At 41.8% G+C, this 24,597-nt stretch overlaps 1 protein-coding gene and 1 long non-coding RNA gene across 24 annotated transcripts in view; one reads left to right on the plus strand and one right to left on the minus strand.

The window, feature by feature from the left end:
• The window catches only part of DENND1B (DENN domain containing 1B), a 326,057-nt gene that overhangs the window by 36,229 nt on the left and 265,231 nt on the right, over positions 1–24,597 (minus strand). For all 23 annotated transcript variants that reach the window (XM_084979381.1, XM_084979374.1, XM_084979370.1 and 20 more), the window contains 3 exons: positions 10,970–11,060; positions 2,714–2,754; positions 1,559–1,627 (listed from right to left, as the gene is read on the minus strand). In XM_084979381.1, the coding sequence (XP_084835507.1) occupies positions 1,559–1,627; positions 2,714–2,754; positions 10,970–11,060 (201 nt within the window). The remainder of the gene's footprint in view (positions 1–1,558; positions 1,628–2,713; positions 2,755–10,969; positions 11,061–24,597) is intronic.
• LOC146398863 (uncharacterized) lies at positions 834–5,921 on the plus strand. Its single transcript, XR_014817538.1, has 2 exons — positions 834–1,997; positions 2,296–5,921. It is a non-coding gene; the product is annotated as an uncharacterized LOC146398863 (long non-coding RNA).

Consider the following 24,597-nt stretch of genomic DNA (forward strand, 5'->3'; position numbering starts at 1 on the left):
TTGACTGTGAAAAATTAAAATCTCTTCAGAAACGGTGTCCAGAGCAAACCACCAGCATTTAGAAGGTGATCTACCCGAGAGGCATCCTAGCGAGGCAGCAAACAGAGGGCGGAGGCTGGTGTCCCCAAGTCAAAACCGTCACCTCTTCTCACTTTCACTTTACAATAAGGCTTCAAACAATTCAGAGATTTGGTTCTGAACTTTTCTGAATCCACTCGGTAGATTAGCCTCGCTACTACAGAACAGAATCCTTGAAACAGATTTTTTTAAACAGAAATGGTGACTACATATATATATATCGAAATTGTAAGAAGTCCTAAAGTTATCAAAACATACTATTCTATTAATCACATCAATTCACTTACTGAGAAAGCATTTGAAGAGAAATTTTTATAAAATTAAAACTAATGCCTAGAATACTTTTAGAAATATAGACTACATATGACCTACTGGGTTTTTTAAAGCTTTACTGAACACGAACCCAGCAGCTCCTCCGAGGCTCCTCTTGGAGACAAAGATGCAGAGACACACAAGCTGGACCAGGGCTCCGTCCTCAGGCCCCGTGGAAGCACAGGAGAGGGATTTAAACTTTGTGTGGGGCTGGGAAATTTTTGATGGGAACTAACATCTAAACTCAGTCTGTAGCATGAATTCAGTGGGGGACAGAAGCCAAGGAAAGGATGTCCCAGGCAGCAGGAACGGTGAAGAACAGGGTAAAAGAAGACACCGTCCCACATTCACCAAGGAGCAGGAGCTCAATGTTGGGGGAATTTGGGGAAGTTAGGGGATGCAGGAAGGGCTGGATTCTCAAGGCTCTTATCAGAGTAAAGGGATTTTATCTTTTAATTATTTATTTATTGTGGTTGCTATTAGGGATGTTATTATTTCACTCTAGGCCATGGAGTATTACTGAAGAAGTAATTTTGGAGAGTCAAGGAATCTTCGAGGGAAGACAACTTGCCATATACATTGGTTTTTTTTTTTTTTTGGTCTTTTTGGTCTTTTTGTTTTTTTAGGGCCCCACCTGTGGCCTACACCACAGCCACAGCAATGCAGGACTGGAGCTGCGTCTGTCACCTACACCACAGCTCACGGCAACGCAGCATCCGTAACCCACTGAGCGAAGCCATGGATCAAACCCACATCCTCATGGATGCTAGTCGGGTTTGCAAACCGCTGAGCCATGTCGGGAACTCTCACAACTTGCCATATTTAAATTTTTTTTTTTTCTACTTAAGCTTCAAGTACACAAAGAGACTTTAAAATACGTTGTTAAATGAAAGAAATCTTTAAAAAGGGCACTTTGTCATGGACGGTTTCAGTCTGAGTGCACAATTTTGCTGATAGCTTTGAAATAAAGAACCGTTTTCAGACGATGTAGAGGAAATATTTTGTCTATATAATGACGTAATTTTAATAATTGAATTTGCTTTTCTACATGGCTTTAGAAGCCCATTAAAGGAAAATAGAAAATATTCTAGACTTTCGTGTCTATCATCTTGGAAAATGTGGCAAAGTTTTTCTCAGCAGAATTTTTAAACAGCAAAAGAGAACTTACAAATTTGTATGCCGTTCGTACAGCCGGAGTTGCTTTGGTCATTGCAGTGTTGAACAGCGCGCCTCCTTTCTGCAAAGGAGAAACAGAAACGTATTTCTAAAAGTTTTTGTCTGACTGTCCTGAAAACGAAGCATTATTTTGCCGTACAGGAGAAACTGACAGAACACGGTAAATAAACTACAATGGAAAAAAATAAAATCATAAAAAATAGTATAGAAAATGTTTTACTTGCAGCTTAAAGACATACAAAAATTATTTCATGTTTAGTGTTTTCAAGCTTTTCTATAAGCTATAGTCATTTCACCCAAAATGTAAATAGTCTACTCTGTCCTTTTAACTGATGTGATACACCATTTGAAAATCTTTTCATCTTTGTAGGTTAGGCTGACTTGGGAAATATGACCAAAATGTAGTTAAATCTTAAAAAAGAAATACAGGAGTTCCCGTCGTGGCGCAGTGGTTAACGAATCCGACTAGGAACCATGAGGTTGCGGGTTCGATCCCTGCACTTGCTCAGTGGGTTAACGATCCGGCGTTGCCGTGAGCTGTGGTGTAGGTTGCAGACGCGGCTTGGATCCCACGTTGCTGTGGCTCTGGCGTAGGCCGGTGGCTACAGCTCCGATTCAGCCCCTAGCCTGGGAACCTCCATATGCCGCGGGAGCGGCCCAAGAAATAGCAACAACAACAACAAAAAAGACAAAAAGACAAAAAAAAAAAAAAAAAGAAAAGAAATACAGTCAACTGTTTATCAGCTATTTTAGTGTTGGGCAGCAAAGCCTCAATCTGTGAAAGTTTTACATTTTAAAAAAAACAGCATATTACCAGCAATGATAAAACTTTCATCAAATCCTGTCACTCTACCTAACTCCTTCTTCAGAAGTATATTATGAGGTGACAGTAAAATCTTGCTTTTCAAATCAAGCCATTTATCTTGAAAATAGAAAGACAAAAGTTTTCCATTAAAAAATTTCACTTCTCCTTATGAACAGCAACAAACTATAAGCGTAACATAAAAATACTTAAAATGTGAGACTATATAGAAATATTTCAAATATTGCCAAGAGATAGCATAAATATAAATAGTATACTTGAGCTGAATATTTTTCCATATACATTAGAGTGAAAGAAAAAAACACTGTGAAGGCTTATTATTACCTTGACTGTATGCACCCATTGCTGATATGACCTTGAGTTCCCTGGAATACATAAAAATATGATGTCAGGAATATTTGATCAGAAATAAATCATAGGCGTTCCCATCATGCAGCAGAAATGAATCTGACTAGGAACCATGAGGTTTTGGTAAGATCCCTGGCCTTGTTCAGTGGGTTAAGGATCTGGCGTTGCTGTGAGCTGTGGTGTAGGCCCACAGCTACAGTTCTGATTAGACCCCTAGCCTGGGAACTTCTGTATGTCACAGGTACGGCCCTAAAAAGACAAAAGAAAAAAAAAGAAAGAAATCCATAGGCCAGAATTTATCAAGAATTAGTATTTCTGGGATTTTAGAAGCCAAATTTTGTCTGCAGTGTTGTAAAGGGAGCAATTCATTGTAAGAAGTAATAAACGCTCTAACTCTTAGAAAGATAGTAACTAGCTTTTTTTTTTTTTTCTTTTTATGGCCATACCTGGAAGTTCCCAGCTAGAGGGTGAATCAGAGCTGAAGCTGAGACCTAAACCACAGCAACGCTGGATCTTAGCCACACTGTGACCTACACTGCAGCTTGTGGCTACACGGATCTTTACCCCACTGAACTAGGCCAGGGATCGAACCTGCATCCTCATGGATACTAGTCAGGTTCTTAACCCACTGAGCCACAACAGGAACTCTGTAACTAACATTTTTAAGGACAGATTCTTGGGAGTTCCCACTTTGGCTTAGTGAGTTAAGAATCCGACATAGTCTCCATGAGGATTCGGGTTTCATCCCTGGCTTTGCTCAGTGGGTTAAGTGTTGCTGCAAGATGCAACACAGGTTGCAGATGCAGCTTGGCTCCTGCATTGCTGTGGCTGTGGCACAGGCCTCCACTGAAGCTCTGATTCAACCTTTAGCCCCAGAATTTCCATATGCCGCAGGTGCGGCCATAAAAAGAAGAAAACCCATACATGCAGGTAATATGGTAAAATATTCTTTCATTTTAATACTATTTTCAGGGGGAAAATATGACCTCTCTTTTGAAATCCAAAATTCCTATGGCTTTTAAACTGAGTTTTCAATATTTATGTCTATGTTGTTTTATAAAAGTTTGGCTCTTTTATACAACTAGGCTCATTTAAAAACAATATTTCAAGTGCATAAAGGAAAGGAAAAAACTGGAAGGAAATTCAGAAATGCAAAGAATCTCAAGGACAAAAAAGATTCCCCCATGGTAGTTAAATGTTAGTATTAACTGATAGCCAATTTTATTTTAATTCAATTAACCTGTAGGAATGTTCTGAAAATGTTCTCTAGTTGTAAATTCAAATTTAAAAGATACTACCCAAGGGAGTTCCCATTGTGGCTCAGTGGTTAACGAACCCAACTAGCATCCATGGGGACACAGGTTTGATCCCTGGCCTTGCTCAGTGGGTTAACGATCCGGCATTGCCATGAGCTGTGGTGTAGGTTGCAGATGTGGCTCGGATCCCCAGTTGCTGTGGCTGTGGTGTAGGCCGGCAGCTACAGCTCTGATTGGACCCCTAGCCTGGTAACTTCCATGTTCCTTGGGTGTGGCCCTAAAAAGACAAAAAAAAAAAAAAAAAAAGAAAGAAAAAGAAAAAAAGGATACTACCCAAGGAAACGTGGTTTATCTCATCATGATTGTTAGAAAGCGCAAATGCTGGCAGGAGTTCTAGTAAAACCAGTCACCATACATTTGGCTCCAAATACGGTAATTAATGTATTTAGTCAATAAGGTATAAGAAGGCAAGAAAAAAGCCACATAACTAATCTAATGTCTTATATCAACTGACTGTAGTTAGATTTCATCTACCTGCTTGGTTGTTTAAATGCTTTAATATTCCCACAAGAAGAAATAGAGTTCCAACAGCTACTCAGAGACGATCCAGGACAACAAGTCCCTAAAACGGATCTCGTGTGTGCTTGTGGCCTTTTAACAAAGTCTTCACCCTGCTGTCATGACACAGAACCAGACTGATCCTCAGCCCGAGAATTTCTTTCCAGCTATTTCCTCTGCATCCCTAACCAACATCAGGAAGAAAATGTCCAGCTCTGGATTCACTCCTGGACTTAAAATCTTTGGCTAATTGTGAAGAAATATCAAGAAACAACCCGTATTCTGAAAACATCTCTTACTACTCAGCACTGCACTGTACCTTTTCCCAAAGAAGAAATACGGGGAAAATAATACTTCTTCTAATCTTGTGAAGTGACCTAAAATAGCCTGTGTAAAAATAATTTACATTATTTAAAGGGCATGAGTTTCAGATGGTATTTGGCCGACCAAAATTTTATTTCTCTTGTAAAATGATGAAAAAATTCAAGTTATTCTACCAAATCCCGTCTCAAGGAGAGTTTATGAATAAAACAATAAACAGCATGTCTTTATCCAGATTGTTCACATACTTTTAAATTTTCTATTAGAAGGGACTAAGTGGAAATCACATATTTAAAACTTGGGTTATTAATCATCATATTCTGGAAAGTGTTTATTTCCCAAAATGAATTTAAGAAAGTGAAAGGAGTAATACCTGAAACACTTGTCACTCCAGAAAACATATTTTTTTAAACTTCTGAACCACAAAGAAAGTAACTACGGTAAAATAAACTTCAGAGCAGCTATAGAAAGATCGGTGTCTTAGCAAAAGCTCCTTACAGGCTGCAAAATGTCCTTACCTACGTTGCATTACTTCTTTTTAAGTTTTATTGCAGTAGAGTTAATTTACAAGGCTGTGATAATTTCTGCTATACAACAAAGGGACCTAGCCATACATATATTTATCCAGAGAAAACCAAAATTTGAAAAGATACACGCACCCCAATGTTCACTGTAGCACTACTGACAACAGCCAAGACACGGAAGCAACTAAATGTCCATCCATAGAGGAATGGATAGAGAAGATGTGGTACATATATACAATGGAATATTAAACGCCCGTAAAAAAGAATGAAATAACACCATTTGCAGCAACATGGATGGAACTGGGAACGATTATGACTAGTGAAGTTAGACAGTGGAAAGTAAACATCATATGATATCACCTATATGTGGAATCTAAAAAAAAGGATACAAATGAACTTATTTTCAGAACAGACTCCAAGACTTTGAAAAACTTATGGCTACCAAAGGGGACAGGTGAGGGGGAGCGTAGGAGGGACGGCCAGGGGGTATGGTCTACGGAACAACTGGCTAGCGGGGACCTGGCCCATAGCACAGGGACTCTACCCAGTATTCTGCAATAATCTACGTTACGTGACTTGCGCTGTGTCTTTCTGCTCTGAAACAGGGAAAGCAGGTCGTGTGGGCAGGAGAGCTGATGAGAGGGAAGTGGGCGCTGGAGTCCGGCGATTCTGTGGCTCAGGCCCACCCTGTCCTCAGGAACCAGGTCATTTGGGACCAGGTCCTTCACCTGGCTGCTGCAGCGTTTAGTAGGATGCCTAGCACATGACAGCAGCCCATCAGGGTTACTTGTTCTCGTGGCTGGCCTCCCAAATGAGGAAACTGAGGTTCGGAGGTGACTCTCTGCCCAAATTCACAACTACAGCAATTGAGAAAGAATAAGAATCCCAGCATTTTAATTCTTGGTTCATTAGTCCTTCAACTCCAAAGATTTCTAAATACAACACGTTAAAGCTGAAGTTACATAGAGATGGAGATTCCCTCTGAACCACTTCAAAGCGGTTGCTTAGAAAGGAAAGGGGGCCGCTCAGAGCTGACACCCCTAGGAGACACTGCTGATATAAGAATCACCAATAATAATGTGGAATTAGAGCGGGAGAGTGGCAAACAGAAGCCCCTGAACAAAGAGTTTCAGATAATAGGAAAACAATGGTACAATGTAGGTAAATTCCTGTTAAAAACATTTTTTTAAAGGCTGTCTCTTTAAACTCTAGTGCTTTTAAGACGGAAGGCTCTTACTTCCACAAAATTTATGAGATGAGCACATTATTCTCTGATAGTACGTTTTCTTAAAAGGCTGTTTTTCTTCTCAAAAATAAATGTAACGCCAAACAAAACAAAACAACAAAACAAAAAAACCCTCAGTCTTTCTTTTAAAGTAAGTGGATTATGGAAATAATAAGCATCATTGAGGAAATCTTTAACTTTGTTCTTGTTAACCAAACAAGTGGTTTTCTCACGTTCAAGGACAAAATATCTGTTTCTCACTTATGCAAAAACTTTCTCTTCAAATGTATTGTTTACATTCCAGTAATCTGCAGTTACTTATCAAAAAATGTAAATTGGTCCAAACTGCTCAGTGAGGCCAGAAAAATGCCACTAAAACAAATGACTACCTACCACCCCTTCCAATTTCTTGGGTAAAAAAATGAAATGGAATTAATAAATACAAAACTGATCAGGTTATGCTGGCAAACTAATGAAGGAACCAATGCTATTCATGGAGAGTAACCACATACTTTTATATAAAATCAATCTGAAAAACGTTTCTCCTTTTTTAAAGTTAACAAGGATTTTTAATAACTAGTTTTATTTTTTTTTTTTTGTCTTTTAATTTTTTTTATTTCCAGGCTAGGGGTCTAATAGGAGCTGTATCTGCCAGCCTATGCCAGAGCCACAGCAACTCGGGATCTGAGCCGAGTCTGCAACCGACACCACAGCTCACGGCAACACTGGATCCTTAACCTACTGAGCGAGGCCAGGGATTGCACCTGCATCCTCATGGATAACTAGTTGGGTTCGTTAATCACTGAGCCACAATGGGAACTGCTGGTTTTATTTTAAATGAAAATAATAATACAGGTATAAACCACTAGGTATAAAATAAATGAAACACAAGGATGTAACATACAGCCTAGGGAATACAGCCAATAACTTTAAATGGAGTAGAATCTATAAAAATATCAAACCACTATGCTATATCCCTGAAACTAATATAATACTGTAAATCAATTTTTCAAAAATTACAGGGAAAAAAATCTTAACTACTTAATATTCCTTAGCGGCTTTTCCATAGACCAATATTTATTTGCATTTTCTAACTGTATCCTTGGTCCTACTGACATCCTTTTGGGGCCTTTGGCCACTATGACACTCTCCCCTTTGCACCCTTCCCGATATTCCTACCTTCCCTTTAGGTTAAGGCTGAATGTTGGACAAGGGCCCCATGAAGGGAGTCGGAAGCAAGGTGGATCTCTACGATGGTTCTGACCACGGGGGCTCAGGGGAAAATCTGGGTGCACTCCCAGCTGTTAACCACGGTTCCAGACTCAGCGCGAGTCCAGATGTTCTATGGCTGTCCGGCACTGTCGTTTGGTCAGAGCCACAAGAATTATAAAGCCCCGTCACACTCATATTCACTTTATCCTCACCAGGCATGTCAGCAACAAACAGTGCATAAACCGCCACTGCGGTGACACAGAAAGGAGAGAAATTAAATGCGTGTCTAAGATTTCCTAGTTACTGTTGCTTAAAGGGATGTAATTTTCCTTCGGCTTCAGAGAATGCTGATTTCTCCTCCAGTGGTCTTTCCGAGGGTTTCAGGCAGAAAACGTCTTCAAAGGATATTAAAAAGAGACAGGAATTTTGCTTCCATCCAATCCGTGCAGAGAAGGCTTGAGGATGGCGCTTGTTTGCTGACGGTCTTGTAATTAAGAAGACCTCCTACCCTAGGGAGGCGCTGTGTCTGAGTTCCTATGGCAGGAGCTCTGAAGCCAGGCGGTCACATGTTCACTGCCACTACCGCTGGGTGACCTTGAGCAAATCACTGAGGGGAGCACCCTCGTAAAAACAAGGCCACTCGGAGCTCCCATTGTGGCTCAGTGGTTAGTGAACCGAATTAGGAACCATGAGGATGCAGGTCTGATCCCTGGCCTCACTCAGTGGGTTAAGGATCCGGTGTTGCCGTGAGGTTGCAGAGGCGGCTTGGAACCTGTGTTGGTTGCTGTGGTTGTGGTGTAGGCTGGTGGCTACAGCTCCGATTCCACCCCTAGCCTGGGAACGTCCACATGCCTCGGGTGCGGCCCTAAGAAGACAAAAAAAAAAAAAAATTTAAGGCCACTCAAAGCCCCTCACGGGCACTGGGAGGGTTGAGTGAGATAATAGTAGCTCTTACAAAATCTACCACATATTAACGTTCAGTAAGTAGGAGCACTTATCAAATGTTTACTGTAACTACGACAGAAGTTATAGCAGTTTCTTCTCCGAAGAGCAGGTTGGTTTCACGGACCTATCCTTTCTCACAAACGTCGTCTGGATGACAATGTCTGGACCTGGCTTCTGGGAACCATTTTTGGAACTGTACATGCAGATATCTCATTAGCAAGAACACACACTGCTACTTTTTATTAGACTATTCATTTTTTTCATTTCAAATCCTGATGATTCTGTTTTTTTTTCTTAGAAGAATCTGTAGGTATCGCTAAGAGAGTAACCTAAAATATACTAATTTAAAAAAATGACACGTGACAGCCAGGCACAACTTTCTGATGTACTTTCTTGCTGGAGCTACGGAAGGGAACACCTGTTGGATGATGATGCTTTCCTTATGGATCAGTACTGGCCCCCCCACATTACAGAAAGAGTTGGAAACCTTTTTCATTTTAAGAAAGAAAACGAAGTGGTTGGATAAAGGTGCACTGAGAAGGCAGTGGTCTCTAAGCCAGAGGCTAATTGCTGCTAAGTATTCGTCTATTCTTTTTTAAACAGTAAGATCTTCCCCTGAAAAATCCGGTCACCCAACAGAAAAGCCACCTACACTCTACTCTATTTCAGAGGTTTGTGGACCAGTGGTTACGACTACAGAATGTGACAGTACAAACGGATCCTAGTGCCACCCCATTACTGTCACACCATGTCATCCTCAATTCCATCTAAGACACCAACCCCACGGGTCATGAAGATAATGAGACAGCAGTTATGTAAATACGGAATAGGTGCCTCAAGCACTTTGTCCAGGAGTTGACAACATTTTGCACATCTGAGTTGAAAAAAGGCTTACTGTAACACCAAAGTTCCATTGAAGCCAAAGTTTTCCCCATGAGCTGAGAACAGCAGGAGCTGAATGGTTTCACATTCAGCTTATGTGCTGAATCAAGGAAACCGAGTTTTTCCCAAAACTGAACGCTTTCAATGAAATGCTACACTTACATCAGAGGAAGGCCCTCAGCTGCTCAGTTCATCTGTCTCCCTTTTAATGAACAAATTATCTCAATGGTTTTCACATTTTTGTGATACAAAAATAAATCTTATTTAAGAATAAAATTAAATTCGGGGAAATGTGTAGGGGAATGCTTAGTATTCTCTTTTGGCCTTTCTCAATTCTAGCAACTATTTATTTACACACAGAGCAAAGACTTTTTCCCCCCCCAAATTAAACCTGCAGGTAAGTGGAAAGGATTACTCTTACATGAGGTGAAATGAACATACCAGGGATTTTTATTTGTTTAGTTCACCTCAAATCTAGAATAGCACCTAGTACGAGGGAAACAATCAGCAAATACTGGCTGAAAGAATGAAGAAGAGTATTTCAAGGTCTCAAGCAAAATTCTCTGCAGGAGCCAGGGCTATATATCATGCACAAAGTATCAGTCTGTAAGTCATTAGCTGCTAAGATACTGTAGCATTGTTTGAATTATTTACATTGCAAACAACGCAGCTGCTTAATTATGCTATAGCAATTCTATGAAATAAAAATGGGATATCACTTGATTGTCACACAAAAATAATATGCCTCTTTCCACTGTTTTTAGTGTGTGCTTATCATAGTGACCAGTGTATGCTCGGGGGAACGGTAAAGTGAAGTCTTTTCCTAATGCTGCAGTGGTCTGCAAAGCAAAAAAATAAGGTATACTTCTATAATGATACTCTTACTTAAAAATGTAGAAGCAGCTGTGGTGTTCAAATCTTTCTTTTTGGATTACGTTACAATCTACTAACATCGACCATAATCTCAGTTTATTCATTCTTAACGGTAGCCATCACTGGAGTTTTCTAGCTGAGAAAACCAGTCAGGAGGAAAGGCTTTAAGATACAGACTGATTTTGTATTACTGATCTGGTAATATTCAGAGATTATCCAAGCAAACCACTACCAACTCATGAGATCATCTTAACGCCTAGAATAACATCAGTCCAAGTATATCAACATCACAGTTCCTACAAGATGAAAAGAAGGTGATCAAGACATTAGAGGTTTGGGAGAAAATAGGTCTTTATAGATTATATCAGACATAAATACAAAAATCAAGGTAACTGCTGTTCAAAAAATGGATAATCATACTGGAACTGGTTCTTACCTCCACAAAAGCCACCTGAAGTGATCTCTTCTTCAAAGATGTCCGAGAAGCCCCTTCCTGCATTTAGTTTTGCCAGTCGACCATCAATGAACTGAAATTAAAAAGTGTCAAATATGTTAATTTTCATTGACCTCTTACATTTTTACTTATGCCAAAAATATTAACAGAAATATAATATTAATGTTAAATATTAACAAAATATAATATTAACAAAAATATAGTATTAATATTAACCCATACCAATTACATACATATATGTGTATATACATGACCCGGAAATTCTCAAACCATGGAAACAGCAGGTGCTCCATAAACAGCAGCTAATTAGTTAAATGACAAATGTACAGCCCGGACTGACTTCCTTATTAGCAGGAAATAAAACAGCGTGGTGGTGAGGGTCACGGGCTCTTGACAGGCTGCTGGAAGCACCACCTCCGCTGAGGGTCTGCAGGAGGCGTGTGTCAGGCGCCCCTGGGCCCCTGAAGCTGTGTCCCCCCCTACACACACACCCCAGGCCTCAGTTTTCTCAGTATCTGCCTCCTGGCATTGCTACAAACTTAAATGAAAAGAACACAGGCTTATCAGCACAGTGTCTGACACACTGTCCAAGAGATGTTAGTAACATTTTTGAGATTAATATTAACTTCATCCAGTAAAACACTCGTCCTCGAAGCTAGTACGTCCTAATGCATAACAGAGCACCAGATAATTCTAACCATGTAACAATAAAATAAGTAACGACCTTCCCAATTCCCGGCATATGTATGGACTGAATGATCAGAATCATGGTTATGAACGTGAGTGTAGTTGTAGTTCAGGTGAACACACAGTGACCTGACTGGCATGAGGTTCTTTTAAACAATACTTTGCAACAATCCTCAAAGAGACCCGGGTGGGAAAGAGATGGTGTCAAAAGCGCCTGGAGAGCCTCCTCAGAGCAGACCACGTGGAGAGCATCCTCCGTCGTCTGTTTCGTCCCACCTCCACCTGTTCCTACACACCCAGCACATCAGGATCTTGGGGTTTGAAAAATACCCTCTGGCAACTACTGTGCTGGCCTCCTCTGATGCCATGTCTGCACGCGTATGTGTGACTGGCACTCGGTGAGTTTTATAGTGTTAACCTCTGGCATCTGACACTAGTATCTCGGATGATGAGAAATCTGGTTTTAAGGTTCCTCCGCTCATCGTGACAGTGAAATGTCTAAGGTCCCCTGCATAAGAAAGAGGCAAAGGAGATTGTAAAAAAGACTTAGATGAGGTCGGAAGGGCGGACTTGAAGATTTGGGGATTAACATAAACTGTTCATTTTCACCTGGAATTAATTAATCCTGGCCACTGTCTTCTCTCCCTGGAAACTTAAAGTTTGGTTACACTACAATAAGCTTGACTTCAAGAAAATTCTCACAGTCTGCCCTAGTTTTAGGTTTAAACGGTGAATGGACAAAACCAGCTGAGGGGAGCTGAGAGGCCGGTGCTGTCCCACGGGCAGCAGCCTGGGATAATGAACAGCAGGAAGGCACATCCATTACAAGAGGCTGAGACAGAAATCTCTTCCAGACAAAAATTAAGAAGGAATGGTGAATGAATTAACAGACGCCTGTTCAAAGTGTGGTTTAATTACACTACTGCAAGTGGATAGTTTTGACCAAAAATACAGTAAAATGGGTTTAAAGAGACATAGCCGAAAAAGATACAGTCATGGCTTTTTTATTACGGTATGTGTTGCTCTCAGCCAAATGAGAACTCTCTGAGGACGAGGACTATGGACCAGCCGGCAGGGAGGAGGTTCTGACAATACACGTGAAAGCGAACATGGAGTTTTCTGAAAGTCAAGATCATGCCGCTTATGAGCATCACAGCCTTGGACAACTTGCCTTCCCTGAGATTCTGTTTCCCCTTCTGTACAATGGATGGAAATAAATAAAAGGGGTAAATACCGTATGGGGTTTTGTGAGAGGCAATTAAAACAGTGTGAAGGACTCCTACGGAGGGCATGGAATACATGTTAAGGAATCAAGTCCACTTTCCCCACAACCACCCTCTCCATCTCTGTCACCTCCTGGGCTTCCCGAGTGAGGGTCACAGCCCCTCACCTACACAGCTTCAATACCTGGCAGGATGCCTAACACACCTGGAAGCGAATGTTTGCTGAGAGACCAAGTACACTGAAGTGATGCTGAAAGACACAGACTTCACTTGGCTTTAAAGCTCAATAACTATAGCGTGTGGAGTGATTCATTTCATTCTGTCTTGAGATACAAGATAGTCTCTTACAACAGTGGGTATCTTTGCTCCGTACAGTAAGTGGTTAATTTGAAAATAAAGCAGTTTAAAATGTTTGCAAAATGTGACTTGCACACATTTTCCCCACAGAATTATAAATCAAACTGAAAGTGGTCTAATTTGACGGATTTTGAAAAAATAAAGTGAAGCAAAATGACAACCTTAAAGTAACACATTACTGACAAATGGAACGAATGAAGACATCCTTTTAAAGGACTTAATTTGCCTTAAAAGATTAAGACTACAAGACTTTTTAAAAGGTTTTCATTTTTGTGTTTGCTGGAAATAATCCATCCATTTCAGTTTGAGTGGAACAGTTCAAGTCTAGAAAGAGATAAATCCCAAAACTATTTACTGATTATGCGTTTCTGAGCATGAATAACTTCTCTGTGATGCTAAACGAGTGATCTGAGCCAATAGAGATGAATCACTTGGTAAAAGGCCACGAGTTATCACTGACTTTGCAAACAATCCTGTCTGTGACTGACACTTATCATCGTAGGTACTTAATGAAAATGTTTGTTCTTAAAAGATTGATTCTGTGCACCCCCCCCACACACACACACTACATATACACATGTAACAACACAGACACCCAGGAATAGCTGAGAGGTGGTACTAATGGAGAGGAATGTGGAAGGTAACAGTTCTCTAAACTCCTTTTTCCATTTCTGATTCAGTAACAGCTCCCCCTCACCGCCCCAAGGAGGACTGGTTCGTGGTCACACCACTCTAACAGCTGGAGTGCTGGGGAGTAAGTGAAAAAGATTAAGTTCATTTTTAGCTACGGTTGCATAGAAATAATGGTGAACTAAACAGTATTACCTGCTAGAAAAAGCAATGAGTAGTTATGTGCTGTAACCTGTCGCTTCCCACATCACTGAGTAAACATGTATCTTTGGGTAATTGGAAGACAAGTTTTGGAAGATTTAGCTTGGCATGGCAAGTAATGACACGGGACACTGAAAATAACAATGAAAGTATTACAGATGTAAGATAAAACTGGGCTGCAAGTAGACTTTTGGAGGAATTTATGAGGATGCTTTAAGATGATGCTTTTTACATAAAACTTTATGTTTCGGTTTTTATTCCAAAAATAAAAATTAAAACCTGGAATTAAACCTGCTAATCACACCAAAATGTAAATAACATACCGGGAAATCTCAAAAACATGCACAGACATAATTCCATAGTATAGATTCCATAATTTAACCTAAGCAGGTAAAATGTATGTAGTAAGAATAAATAGACTTCTCCAGAACAGTAATATTATCCCCACTAAGTCATCAACAACTGCAAAAACTAGATTTTGTTAATCCTCATGACATGATTTAAAAGCAGTGTAACAGGTTACAAGAGAAATGTAATTAAGCAGCAAAACTGCTTCCTGATGACTCTTTAATTCTGATGGTGCTAAGGTTTTCCAAAGCATTTTTATCTTCAAATAATCATCTTAATGGGAAATAGAATCAATCTAAAGAAATCGTCTGCTGTTGTAAATACACTTCGGTAAGCAATAGTCTTAAATGGAAATGAACATTTGACCCTTCAATTTTTAAAAGGCAATTAAATATAAACTGCATGTTTTAAAATGCAATAAAATATACAGAACAGACTTGATGGCTAGCTTTTTTTTTTTTTTTTTGGTCTTTTTGCCTTTTCTAGGGCTGCTCCTGTGGCATATGGAAGTTCCCAGGCTAGGGGTCTAATAGGAGCTACAGCTGCCGGCCTACTCCACAGCCACCTCAACTCGGGATCCGAACTGCATCTGCGACCTACACCACAGCTCATAGTAACGCCAGATCCTTAACCCACTGAGCAAGGCCAGGGATCAAATCCGCAACCTCATGGTTCCTAGTCAGATTCGTTAACCACTGAGCCACGACGGGAACTCCAGTGGCTAGCTTCTTTACAAAGAAATATAAAATATATGTTCAGATCAGATGCACAGGTTAAACTCAAGTAGATGGCCAGTAAAGCAGAGGGAATGTATATTTCCTCTGAGAGATAAGCAGTGTGTTTTTCATAATTCTTTAATTTTCTACTGGCCAGCACATTTCTGGCACGTCATCTAAAAATTCAAAACAGGGAGTTCCCATCATGGCTCCAGAAGTAACAAACTCAACTGGTATACATGAGGATGTGGGTTCGATCCCTGGCCTCACTCAGCAGATTAAGGATCTGGTGTTGCTGTGGCTGTGGGGTAAGCCAGCAGCTGTAGCTCCAATTCAACCCCTAGCCTGGGAACTTCCATATGCTGCCGGTGCAGCCCTACAAACCAAAAACAAAAAACAAACAAAAAAACAAAAGAAGTTATGGTATTAATCTTTGTTCTAATGACTTCAGTGGTCTAGACATACGTTCTATAAATACTTAACTGCAAGCAATCCATCAAACCTCTGAGGATGACAAGAATTAAATTTTAAGATTCTTATATCATTTTAAAAGAAATATTTGATTTTTTTTTTTAAAGCTCATGAAAAGACTGTTCCGGAGAGAGGGAGCCCAGGGAGCACATCTCTACCAAGTGGGGGAAACGGGAGAGGGATGCTGTTTTTGGTGCCAACAAACAGTCTTGTTACCGAAGCAAAGCAGTAAACAAATCCACACAAACCCCTTCTCAGCCTGAAGGAAAAGTGACCATGTCTCAAAAATTTACCTCATATTAGACGCCCTTCTTAGGCACAAAGATACCTAAGAAAGTCTTGAGAGCTAGAGAAAAAGACATTTTTTAATAAATCAAAAATCTTTAGAAATTTAAAGACAATTTTAAATACAGTAAAAAAAAATCCCTTTTTAAATTCTATTAATTTCATAGGGCTCTTTAATATCGCCTCTCTATATAACGCTTTGGGCTAAAAAAATAGGTAGTCTAATTTAAATATTTTTCGCTTATAAAGGCTCAGGAAACCTTGACAGGTTAGTGAAAACTAGTACTAAAGTGTTAGAATAAATTAAATCAACAGATACTTGCAGATATTTGCTAAATGCCAGGCATTCAGTTAGGAGCTATAAATAAACACAAACTGCTATAACAAGAGGGAAAAAGGTAGGTCAGCTTAAAGCTTAAACCAAGAGAATAAAGTAGGTGAAGGAACAGGAATAAATTGTTATTTGTAGTCCACTTCGAGGGCTGGTTAACTGTATGGCTACATACATACTAGACTAGACTATCACAGTATAATCACAGGAAAACACTTGGAAGGGTATAACAAGCCCACTTGGTGCAATTCATTATTACAACTAACAACTTAAAGGGACAACAACAATCCTTCCAGGATATATGAGCAGGCATTAAGTAACTGCAGCAGAGTTAAGTCTTTGAATTTCATGACCGCCAGACAAGAAATTCATTCATGATAATGCGAGAAAAAAGAATGTATACATGTATGTGGAACTGGGTCACCATGCTGTACAGTAGGAAAAAAAAATGTATTGGGGAAATAAAAAAAAAATTGAATGTTTTCGATACATCAGGCCCTTTTCAAGATGCCTGAAAACGGAAATGAACAAAACGGATAACAATTTAAGTCTTCATAGTGTTTAAACATCTAGCTTGGGGGTGGGGGGCAACAGAGAGCATGAAATCAGACATGTCATAGATTATGAAATATGTTAGAAGCGGAGGCGTGCTGGAAACTAAACCAGAATCACTTGGATGCGGGGGGGGGGGGGGGGGGAAGGGGCGTGCGGGGCAAGGGAGTTTCCCTTGTCAGTAGTGTGGTCAAGGGTAGAGACTGTGACGAAGACAACATCTGAGCTGAGATCGAGAGGCAGGAGGAGGGAGCCCGAGGTGGAGGGGAGCAGAGGACCCCGGAAAAGCAAACGGGGGGCACGAACGGTACGCAGAGCAGGTGCCCGCGACCAGCAGGCCCGATGAAGCGCCAAGCAGCACTGGGGCTGAGCTCGGGCTCACCATCTGCGATCTCTGCGCCAGGCCAGCGCTGCGCGCCGCCGCCGCCTCCTCTGGTCCACGCGCTCTCCACCGACTTCACGTCTTCTCTGACCTTGACCTACCCACCCCCGCCCCATCCTCTCTCAGCGGATGACCTGCTCCTCATCTCCCTGTGAAAAAACCTGAAGTGCCTAAAAGAGCAGTTCCATGAGCTGGGGGTGCGCGCCCACCCCCTCCGCTCCTCTGTCTCTCTTCCTGCTGTGCTGGGAGCACCTGCGAGCCCTGCGGACACCAGCCCGTCAGCGGCTTCCCCCTCCTCAACCCAAACAGCCTGGTCTTTCTCCAGCGCGTCTGCCCCCCTGCCTGACCCCGTTTCTTCTCTAGCTCTGCCCCTTTCTGTGCTCCCCTTTCCTGGAAAGCTCTAGAGCCATCAGCACTTAGTCTCCGTCCTCCCTACTCCCCAGTGGAGCTCCTCCTGGTTAACACAGCCAGCGGTCAACTCCAAGCCCTGACTGGAATCAACCTGTCACAGGCACGACAGCTGGTGTCCTCGACAGCATCCTTCTCTACCCCGCCCCAAAGCAGCTCACAGCCCTGCATGCTCTCCTGCCCTGCAGGGAGCTCGCTCCCTGTCTGCCTCCCTGCTGCTGCACCCTGCTCTCTCTTCCAGGTCCCTGGACCCCATGACCTTCCTGTTTGTACTTGCTCCTCTGGTACCCTCACCTGGCCTCAGTCTAACAGCTTTAACCACTGTCTACAAACTGATGGCTCCCAACGGACATCTCGTGTCCACTTTTCACCTCTGTCCCTCCCTTTATCCATTTGCCTAATCGATACCTTTCTAACAGACATCTCAAACTTCACAGGCCCCAAACTGAACTCTTGTGCTTCCCACCAAAGTTCTCCTGCCTACAATCTCCCCCATTTCAGCAGAATGAGGTTGATTTGACATCCTGCCGGTTTCTCAGATGAGGAATCATGGGTCATCCTGGTTCCTCTCGCGCTTACACTTCATACTAAAGCCTTTCAGGACACCCCTTGACTTTATCTTCACATCGATCCGCAGTCTGGCCAGTGCCCGGGTCTTCCCCAGACCAGTTCGGCGCCGTCATCGCTCCACCCCGAACTACAGCCCAGCCCGCTACACCTTCTCCTGCTTCCACCTTCGACCACCTACAGGAAGTTGGCTCAAACGCCACACTGGCCACGAAACCTACCTGACGATGCTACTGTGATTCGCGGTCCCACCCTGACCCGGCAGTCTGTTCCATACACTTTTCCAGAGTGCTTACCCCCTTGGGAGGGTCTACGTAATTTATAACTGACTGCCGGTCTCCCTCCAACGAAAAATAACAAAATTCACGTCAGACATTCTTTTCTGCTTTGCTCCCCAGGACGTCCCAGTGCCCAGGACACCTCCAAACATGTAGCAGACCCTCCGGTGATACTGCGGTGTGTGAGCATAAAGAAGAATACTTAGATGAGTGTTCCTAACATTTTAGTGTACATATTTTATAGTATTTCATTATAATGTACATTTCGGGGGAGGCTGTTTTTTTGTTTTGTTTTTTGCTTTTTAAGGCTGCACTTGTGGCATAGGGAAGTTCCCAGGCTAGGAGTTGAATTCGATCCACAGCTGTTGGCCTACACCACAGCCACAGCAACACCAGATCCGAGCTGGGTCTGCGACCTATGCTGCAGCTCACAGCAATGTCAGATCCTTAACCCACTAAGTGAGGCCAGGGATCAAACCCACATCCTCACGGATATCAGTTGGGTTCGTTTGCTGAGCCACAACAGGAACTCTCACATTTCTGGGTTTTAATCCAGGCCGCCTAAATCAAAAATCTCGATGGTGAGACTCAAGAATATGCATCCTTAATAGACTTTCTAGATAAATCTGATGCAAACAGTTAGAAAAATGCCATTGAGAGAAACTGACAGAACACTGTAAATCAACTACAATAAAATTTTTTTAAAATGCTGTTTAGGATACTACTTGAAATCAGTTAACAAAGGATGTTGAAAAAATGTATTCCTCGTCTGAGTAAGTTCTCCGTGGACATTCCTGCCTTCCACCAGTAAGTATCCATATCTTCCCAGTGTCACACTTTGTTTTTATTCTTTTCATGTGCTTAATACAATGACCTTCTCCCATCCATTCATATATCAAATATTTCCTAATACTCCCAAAGCTGTTGAATTTTTAGTACTAGCAACTTGTGTGTTGATCTTAGCTATAGCTGACATCCCATAAATAACTATCATGCATCTTTCAACAAAGATTAATAGGAAAATGTGGAAATGTATAAGGATTTATTATTTACGTTAAAAGCTCTCTAAAATCCCTAGCTATCATAAAAGGAAAACATTTGCCTTTTGACCCACTCTTTTTATCCAACACTTTATTAAGTCCGAGAAAATGGGTCGCAGTGCAAAATATGGAGTGCTGAGGCTCTCACAGAATTTTCACTTTTACACACTCAACCATTAGGTGACTCCAGGTTTAAACCGATAGGCACCACTCAATGTAAAATGCAGAAACACTTGACTCCTACAGTTTCTGGATTTTCCCAAATGAGCTCCATTATATTCAGTTCTACAAGTTCTTTGTCTACCCAAATCATAAAAACGTTTTCCCGGAGTTCCCACTGTGGAGCAGCGGAAACGAATCCAACTAGGAACCATGAGGTTGTGGGTTCGATCCTGGCCTCGCTCAGTGGGTTAAGGATCTGGCATTGCCCTAAGCTGTGGTGTAGGTCGCAGATGCAGCTTGGATCTGGTGGTGCTGTGGCTGTGGTTAATGGCCAGCTGCTACAGCTCTGATTAGACCCCTAGCCTGGGAACCTCCATATGCCACGGGTGCAGCCCTAGAAAAGACAAAACAAACGAACGAACAAAAAAACCACCTATTCCTTATCATGGAAGCCACTCAAAAGCTTTTATTTGATTTCTTTAACAATATTAAGTGTGTATTATATTGTATGCTAGATATGAGGATGCAAAACCACTTTAAAAATGATCCTTGTCTTTACAGAGCCTACACCTCAAAAAAGAGCCAAACAAACCAACAAATACTATATGGTGCAAACCCAAAATGCTAAAAGGCAAGGACTTTTCCACTAATTCCTGGAGGCACAATAAATCTCAGTGGCTTCTTGGATTCAAATCCTAATTCCGCCACATACTGTCCTGTGGACACTCTCAGCAAGTTGTTAAACCTCCCCGTGGTCTGGACTTATCACCTGCAAAGCGGCGGTAATAACGTATGTGATGATACAGTTATCGTGAAGGTTAAACTAGATTTGATAAAGCACTCAAACAGTACCCAGCATAAGGTCAGTATTCAATAAACGTTATTTTATTAATAATTACCATCATTTACTCTCTCGCTATTTGATAAGTCCCAATACAATTCAAGTTAGAAACATAAAGACGTGAAACTATTTTCGGAGACCAAAGCGCAAACCATCCAGGGTGGCTACAGTAAGGGTATTTGGAGAAGTATGAGAGAACGGATTAGAGACATAAAACCAGAAGATGAAGAGCTTTGTGTGCTGGGCTGGGGTCTGAACTTCAACTTAAACATAAGGAGAAAGATACAAGGTTTGCTTTTTAGAAAGAGCACTGCCAAAGTTAAACGGAGCATGGCTTGAAAGCGGGGAGGAGCTAAATGAAAGAACAGAAAGCCGCTACCCAACACAAGTCACCGACACTGAAATTGGAGAGAAGAGACTGAATATTCAGAAAGGAGAATCAACAGCACATAGCACCAACGAGAAACCGGGTGGTGAAGGCTTGAGAAATGAGAGCTCCTAACTTCTGGTGGAGGCAACAGGCTGAACTCGCTCCCAATGAGGGAGTGCAGCGGGGCCTCCACTCTGTGCACAGATGAAAAGAAACAAGGGTACTGCAGCACCCTCGGTCAACATGCCAATAAAGCAGCACCCAGCCAAGACGGTCTTCTTTGTCCCCATGGCTGGGAAGACAAAGGAGACACTGCAGCACAAAGGACAGCTGTGGTGACACAACTGGGACTCCGTGAAAAGACACTCCCTCCCTGATAAAGTCAGAACACGGACAAGCAGAACTGTCTTGGGAAAAACACGGGCCTACTGTAATATATTTGAGCTCTTAACGGTACCCCAGGCTGCCAGCTCCCAGAAGGCTGTGTTCACAGGGATCCCTCAGGGTCGTGGCTCCAGATGAGGCTCTCGGACCCCCACACTGAGTCCAGCCCCAGAAAATGTATGGTGAAATGAGCAGAACACCTTTAGTGCCAGGGGCCTTAATAACAAACAATAATAAGAAAAACAATTTCCTTTATCGTGTTAGTGGAATACGAGATAAAAGTTGGAGACCTAAAAATAATGGCTTAAATCTTTGCAAAGCTGCAGCTAAAAGATGGTGGCGTCAGGGCTGTGGATATAAGACGCGGTCTCTGGGATTCCTTCCAAGTCCATTATCTAAAGAGGAATTTACCCAAATGGAAGTTACTATCACCCGTCCAGGCTGTGTTTATTTCACGACGTCATGGAGTGTTCGAGCCGAAAGGTATCTCCAGCTCAGTGACCTCTGAGTCTAACTCACGTTACAGATGCAGACCCTGAGGCCACAGAGGAGAGGAACTCAGCTGTCAGTGAAACACAGCCTCGTACTGGTGAATCCAGAGACAGCAAAGAATGTATTTTATACAATAAAGAATTTAAATAATAACTTAAGGAGTTCCCGTCGTGGTGCAGTGGTTAACGAATCCGACTACGAATCATGAGGTTGCGGGTTCGGTCCCTGCCCTTGCTCAGTGGGTTAACGATCCGGCGTTGCCGTGAGCTGTGGTGTAGGTTGCAGATGCAGCTCGGATCCCGTGTTGCTGGGCTCTGGCGTAGGCCGGTGGCTATGGCTGATTCGACCCCTAGCCTGGGAACCTCCATATGCCGCAGGGGCGGCCCAAGAAATAGCAAAAAGACAAAAAATAAAAAATAAAAAATAATAATAATAATAACTTAAGTACTTAAATAGCTTAAACAACAACAAAGCCGACAACCAGAATGTCCCCTGTGTGCTGCTCTCTCGCCACAGAAAAGATCAGAATCCCTTCGGCTTACCCTTTCCTTTCTGTCTTTAGCTTTATCACATAAATGCTTCCCTAAATAGTACGTAGTTGAGTATTATATAAGAGGACTCATCATATCCATTCTTCAGGGACGTGTTCCTTCCACTTAATTCATTCACATCCAGTGTTGCTATAGCCCATTCATCTCCCTGCTGTGTAGCTGCTCTACGGTATGAACGGAACAATTTAATCATTTTAATACCAATAAACATCTGAGATTACTACCAGTATTTTGCTGTGAGGAGTAATTTTAGGAAATGACTTTTTGTGCACAATTTGGAGTGAAACTGCTGGGTCATAAGAAATTTGCATGGTTAAGTCGCAGCGCCAAAGTGGTTTCTTCATAAGCTGTGCAAAGAGGCATCCCCAGCAAAAGCTGATACCTGGCTCTCTGCTCCATGGAGCCTCCACCCAAACCTGAGATCTTTGGAGGTTTTTACACTGGACCAATCCGGTGAGTGAGATGTGGAACTTCACTGTGTTTATTTTATTTGATGTTCTCTGATTACAGATGAGGTTGAGCCTCTTGTGTATCTTTATCAGCCATGCAGGTTTCTGCATTTGCATGTGCTTATTCATGTCTTCTACACAATTATATTGGATGTGGTTTTTTTTAATTGACATGTAGAAGTCAGGTTTTCTTCTTAATATTCTAAATTCTTTTTTCTTTCTTTCTTTTTTCTTTTTTTTTTTTTTTTTTTTTTTGGCTTTTTAGGGCCACACCTGCAGCACATGGAGGTTCCCAGGCTAGGGGTCAAACTGGAGCCGTAGCCACTGGCCTCCACCACAGCCATAGCAACGCCAGATCCTAGCTGCATCTGTGACCTACAACTCAGCTCACGGCTGGATCCTTAACCCACTGAGCAAGGTCAGGGATCAAACCTGCACCCTTATGGATACTAGCAGATTTGTTTCCACTGAGCCACGATGGCAAGTCCAATATTCTGGATTCTAAACTTTTGGGTTCTTGGGTATTGCAAGTATGGAGTCTTCTGATGGCCAAAAGTTCCTAATTTCAATGAAGTCAAATTTATTCAGGTATTTCTTTGTGTCTTAAGAAACTTGTCTTTTACATTCAAAGTGATAAAAATGTCAGTTTGGTGTCTTTCTACTTTTGGGGTTAAATTATATATGCAAGTAGTTCCAATGCTAAGAGGCAGAAGCTTTCTCAGAGCAAAGCTTTAGTTTTAATATTAAGTATGATGCTTACTGAAAATATCTTTAACCATGCCTTTTTTGGCTTTTATCATGAATACATTTTTGCATCTTTTGAGATGATCTAATGATTGTTCTCCTGTTATCAATTAATGCAGTGAATTACTACAGTTGTAGATTTTCTAATGTGCAACTACCATTTATGTCTGAAGTAAAAGCTGCCGGCTTATGAGGCAGTATCCTTTTCACACCTTGGTAGAACTGGCTCCAAATATTTTAAGTTTTTGCACCTGTGGTCATGAATGAGCCTGGCTTTTAATGTTTTCTTCTCATGCCATCTTGGGTTTCCGAATCAAGATTAACCTAGCCTTAGAAAATAAACTGAAGAGTGCCTTCCTTTTGCCTTAATCAAAACAGGAATTTTTTTTTTGGAATTCTAATCAAAACCATTTGATTCTTGAATGTGTGGGAGAACTTCCATGTCTTCTATAGTAAATACTGGCTAAATTCGATCCACATGTTCAGCATTTATTTTGCTCTTCCTTCCTTCTTGCATCTCAGACCTTCCATCTTGGATCTGAGAAAAGCTTCTTTCTCCTGAGGTACACCTTTTTTTTTTTTTGCTTTTTAGGGCCACACTCTCAGCATATGGAGATTCCCAGGCTAGGGGTCAAATCAGAGCTGCCACCAGTCTACACCACAGCCACAGCAATGCCAGATCTGAGCCACGTCTGTGACCTACGCCACAGTTTAGGGCAACACTGGATCCTTAACCTACTGAGTGAGGCCAGGGATGGAACCTGCATCCTCATGGATCCTAGTGGGATTCGTTTCCCCTGTGCCACGATGGGAACTCCCTAAAGTAATTTCCTAGAGTACTTCCTTAAGGATTTCTTCTCCTGTTGGTGTAGGAGTCAGAGAAGCAGAACCAGTAGGAGATCTGATGGACAGACAGACAGACACATGTACATGAGATGTATTACAAGAAAACTGGTTGACGTGATTACGAGGGCTGGCGAAGCAGGTCGGGGGCTCAGGAGACAGGGAGGCAGGAAGGAAAGTGTGTGTGTGTGTGTGGGGGGTGAACCATCCACAGGTGGAGCTTCTAGTTCTGGAAAATCTGTCTCAAGAGCCTTCTAACTGATTCAGACAGGCCTGCCAGATGATCTAGGATAGTCTT

Source organism: Sus scrofa, chromosome 10 (assembly GCF_054392235.1).
Source record: "Sus scrofa isolate SSC_HxYL_T2T_F1_AM1 chromosome 10, Sscrofa_HxYL_maternal_Yorkshire_Landrace_v2.0, whole genome shotgun sequence".
Lineage (NCBI taxonomy): Eukaryota > Metazoa > Chordata > Mammalia > Artiodactyla > Suidae > Sus > Sus scrofa.